Source organism: Mandrillus leucophaeus, unplaced genomic scaffold (assembly GCF_000951045.1).
Source record: "Mandrillus leucophaeus isolate KB7577 unplaced genomic scaffold, Mleu.le_1.0 Scaffold86, whole genome shotgun sequence".
NCBI lineage: Eukaryota > Metazoa > Chordata > Mammalia > Primates > Cercopithecidae > Mandrillus > Mandrillus leucophaeus.
In genome coordinates this window covers 1057548-1062540 of record NW_012109363.1, presented here as the reverse complement: position 1 = coordinate 1062540, position 4993 = coordinate 1057548, and the positions used below count along the sequence as shown (strand labels likewise).

The 4993-nt window shown below is 43.4% G+C and overlaps 1 protein-coding gene across 1 annotated transcript in view; it reads right to left on the bottom strand.

The window, feature by feature from the left end:
* Window positions 1-4993, bottom strand: part of PIWIL2 (piwi-like RNA-mediated gene silencing 2) — a 51307-nt gene that overhangs the window by 44282 nt on the left and 2032 nt on the right. Inside the window, exons 2-4 of the mRNA XM_011968847.1 lie at window positions 2417-2661; window positions 847-934; window positions 543-681 (exon numbers count right to left, since the gene is read on the bottom strand). Of these exons, the coding sequence (XP_011824237.1) occupies window positions 543-681; window positions 847-934; window positions 2417-2614 (425 nt within the window). The 5' untranslated portion in view covers window positions 2615-2661. The remainder of the gene's footprint in view (window positions 1-542; window positions 682-846; window positions 935-2416; window positions 2662-4993) is intronic.

Genomic DNA, 4993 nt, shown 5'->3' with positions numbered 1-4993 from the left:
GTAATCCCAGTACTTTGGGAGGCCAAGGCGGGCGGATCACTTGAGGTCAGGAGTTCAAGACCAGCTTGACCAACATGATGAAACCCCGTCTCTACTAAAAATACAAAAAATTAGCTGGGCGTGGTGGCACATGCGTGTAGTCCCAGCTACTCGGGAGGCTGAGGCAGGAGAATTGCTTGAACCTGGGAGGCGGAGGTTGCAGTGAGTCGAGATCAAGGTACTGCACTCCAGCCTGAGCGACAGAGCAAGACTCCATCTCGAAAAAAAAAAAAAAAAAAAAAAAAAATTCACCCCAATCAGGGTAATTTTTTAAGAGGACAGATGAATTTCTGAACAGCCCAGGGAGAACTACTTCTTACCCTTTTCCAATGTCTAGCTGTATTAACAGCTGCTGACTACTCTTGGGAAATGCACATTCTTTAATATAAAACCAGACATTGATTGTTTATGAGATGACACAACCCTTCTTAGAGTTGCTCTCTGAACTTACAGAGATATTCCATCTGAATTTGATAGTTACCTGAGAGCGTAACTTTACCCACCTATTCCAACCAACGGAGGCCTCTGCCATCTTGCTGTCCCCAGCTGCCAACACTTTTGGATCCCAAAAAGTGGGAGAGAGTTCCTCCTTGTCCTTGCGTACCAGATTAGCAGACAAGCCTCGACCTAAAATGCCTCTACCTGAAAGAAAGAACCGAACCCAGCAATGACTATGAGTTAAACGTGTTTCATAGTTTGTTTTTTTTTTTTTTTAAAGCAGTTATGTTTCTGAGGATAAACCATTTGGATTTTAGAAGAAACCAATCATATATATCACTGAATTTCTCAAGTTAGTTTTCCACATACCTGATGGAGGCACTTCCCGTTTCAGAGGCGTCTTAGAAACTGTTTCAATGCCCAGGCCTCTGAACATGGAGACCAAACCCACAGACTCCTGTGGAAAGTCAAAGAATAAAGTTCCAAGAGGTAGTTTAAAACCCCAGAAACAAGAGCTTTCTTAGTCTTGGTATATAAGAAAAATCATCTTCGAATTCTATAAATGTTTTAAGAACAAAGAGATACATATTTTATAAACTTTAAAAAATACTTGTAACTATGTGATATTAGGTCTTAAAGCACAGTTACAGTTATAGCCCATGATTTGATATGCAGTATAACAAAATGCAACAGAACAGAGTTAACTTTTCCATTTTGATTTGATAAACAGCATAACAAAATGCAACAGGACAGAATTAACTTTTCCATTTTTCTATTTCCTGCATATTCAAGGCAAGAGAGAACAAGTGTACTGGTTAATAAATTTCAAAAAAGCTGGATCATTTATGAGTATCAGAGGTTTGGGTAACCTGCTACTGTTTTCCTATGGCAGTCTTGAATGTCTACTACTGTTACATCAGTTGGATCTGACATGAATGAAAGCTACGTATAGACTCAAGCAATTCATTTGAGTCAACATGTAAGATTACTGTCATAAACTTTTCTCCTTACAAAAATATTACATTTGACAATGTAAACTCTACTTAAAATAATCCTAACTTCATTATTAGGTTCGTCCTACATTTGCTCTCTTTGACATATTAATTATAGACAAATATTCTTGAAATTACTTTATAATTAAAAATTGAAGAACATACACACGTTAAGTGTTCACACAGCAGCAGCAATAACTGAAGATCCTGTTTTTCTTTAAGATTTGTTCATTGGGCAATGAGCCTTCCAAAATGAACAAATGTTAAGTATTATTACCTCAGAGGCAGGAACTGCTGCTACTATCATAAAGTCAAAACCAGGGTGAAAATCTAAATATTCAGAAAAGAACAAGAGGTTGTACCTTTAGCCCTAACCATTACAGATGGAGGGATGGAGGGATGATTGGAAGCTAGAGGACCTATGGTACTTACCTAGTCCATCTAGCGTTCATTATGCGGTACTTTTTCATACCTCTAGAAACTCTAGATTTAAAACATCTGCCCAGATGTATCTATTTGTTAAAGAAAAAAAAAAAAGACAACCTTGTTTCTGTTTAGGGTTTCCCAGTTTTGCAAGCATTTTGTTGTTGTTGTTGTTTGAGATAGAGTCTCGCTCTGTCGCCTAGGCTGGAGAACAGTGGCAAGATCTCAGCTAACTGCAACCTCCGCCTCCAGGGTTCAAGCAATTATCCTGCCTTAGCTTCCTGAGTAGCTGGGATTACAGGCGCACACCACCACGCCTGGCTAATTTCTGTATTTTTAGTAGAGTTTCACCATGTTGGCCAGGCTGACCTCAGATGATCCACGTGCCTCGGCCTCCCAAAATGCTGGGATTACAGGCGTGAGCCACCGTGCCCAGCCCTGCAAGCACTTTGTAATCCATTACTACTTCTGATGGCAGACAGGTAAGCTATATGCCTCTCCTATGCATCCTGAAGTGGTCTTACCCTTTGTGCTGGCCCCCTCTGTGTGCTTGGCTCCTCTGGCTTTCCAAATACGTGGCCTCTGCCTGCAGGTACTCCCCTGCCCAGAGCTGGGTCCAAAGGTTTAGAAGCTTGTAGCCAACAGCCTGGCATCCGTACAGCCTGGCACTGGGATGGGTGGACAGGAGACTGGCCCCTGAACGATGGTCGGAAAGGATCCATGGAAAGCTGTAGAGAGCACGTGTGTTGATCCTGTTCTGGTTAATTACCTGCCAGCATTTTCAAAAGATTAAGGTTCCCAACTGTTTTCCTTTTCCTTCAAGACACACTCACAAAGCATTAAAATAATATTCTGAGTCAGTCCAGTAACATGCCCAGCCTTCTACAACATACTCACTTCAAAGGCTTCTATCTGATCTGTAATATTCTAAATACCCTTCATTAACAATTCCTTACAGCAGTGGTCCCCAACCTTTTTGGCACCAGAGACTGGTTTCCTGGAAGATAATTTTTCCTTGGACCCAGGGGTAGGGGGATGGTTTCAGAGTGACTCAAATGCACTACATTTATTGTGCACTTTATTTCTATTATTACATTATGATAATGAAATACAATAATTATACAACTCACCATAATGTAGGATCAGTGGGAGCCCTGATCTTGTTTTCCTGCAACTAGATGGTCCCATCTGTGGGTGATGGGAGACAGTGACAGATCATCAGGCATTAGACTCTCATAAGGAGCATGCAACCTAGATCCCTCGAATGTGAAGTTCACAAGACGGTTTGCACAATGAGAATCTAATGCCACCAGTGATCCGACAGGAGGCGAGCTCAGGTGATACTACGAGCCATGGGGAGCGGCTGTCAATACAGATGAAGCTTTGCTCATTTGCCAACCTCTCATCACCTCATGCTGTGCAGCCCAGTTTCTAACAGGCCCCCAACCAGTCTGTGGCCTGGGGGTTGGGAACCCCTGCCTTACAGGCTCACATCCTCCTTGAACTTATATTTTCTACCCAAATAGCCTCTCACAAAACGCAGTCCTATAAGTTAACTAGCTGTTGTGTAAGGAAGCAGTTTTTTGGGAGGGTCTCCCTCCGTCGCCCAGGCTGCAGTGCAGTGGCATGATCATGGCTCAAGTGACCCTCACATCTCAATCTCCTGAGTAGCTGGGACTACAGGCATGCACCACAACACCCAGCTAATTTGTATATTTTTTGTAGAGACAGGGTCTTGCCATGTTGCCAAGTCTGGTCTCAAACACCTGGGCTCAAGCAATCTGCTGCCTCAGCACCCCAAAGTGCTGGGATAACAGGCGTGAGCCACCACACCTGGCTAAGGCAGTTTTTACGTACGGCGATGACTTTGGTTTATAAACAATTTTTTTTTTTGAGATGGAGTTTCACTCTTGTTGCCCAGGCTGGAGTGCAATGGCACAATCTCAGCTCAACGCAACCTCTGCCTCCCGGGTTCAAGTAATTCTCCTGCCTCAGTCTCCCGTGTAGCTGGGATTACAGGCATGCGGCACCACGCCCGGCTAATTTTGTATTTTAGTAGAGACGGGGTTTCTCTATGTTGGTCAGGCTGGTCTCAAACTCCCAACCTCAGGTGATCAGCCCACCTGGGTCTCCCAAAGTGCTGGGATTACAAGGGTGAGTTACCATGCCTGGCCTATAAACAATTTCATAGTTAACATAGCCATATCATAAAATTATTGTCAATAAATATTTATGAGTTTTTGCTTTGTTTTTAGCCTGTCCTAAATAAGAGTCATAACTTTTTTCCAGTCTATGATTGCACTAACCTCTTTTCCTTGATCTGTTTAGTTGCTTCTCCGAATCTCTATCCAATTCTTTTTTACAAAATTCTTCCTTCAGGCTGAGCACAGTGGTTCATGCCTGTAATCTCAGCACTCTGGGAGGCCTAGGTGGGAGGACCACTTGAGGCCAGGAGTTGGAGGCCAGCGCCTTAGGAACACAGTGAGACCCTGTCTCTATAAAAAATTTAAAAATAGAAAAAAAATTTTTTTTAACTCTCTTCTTTCAGACTCCACCAGAAGTCTCCAGAGGACGCAGTCTTTCTGCTTCGAGCCTACAATACTTGCTCAGTCTCACAGGTTGCATTTAACACCCTTCTCTCCCCCAGGTTACCAGGGGTGAGGCTCTCCCTGGCTTCCCCACCAAATCTAAAGCCCATCAGGTCTCTTCAAAATCACTTCATAACCTGTAGGTTGGGCGTGGTGGCCCATGCCTGTAATTCCAGCGCTTTGGGAGGCGGGTGGACCACTTGAGGTCAAGTGTTCAAGACCAGCATGGCCAACATGGTGAAACCCTGTCTTTACTAAAAATACAAAAATTAGTCAGGCGTGGTGGTGCATGCCTGTAATCCCCCCCACTCAGGAGTCTGAGGCACCAGAATCGCTTGAACCCAGGAGGCGGAGGTTGCAGTGAGTCAAGATGGTGGCACTCCAGCCTAGGTGACAGAGCAAGATTCTTTTCAAAAAAAAAAAATCACTTTATGACCTACAGATTTCAAGACACCCTCTTTAAGGGGTTCCTCTCATTGTCCTGACTTGCCCGATTCCTGAAAAATATTTCTT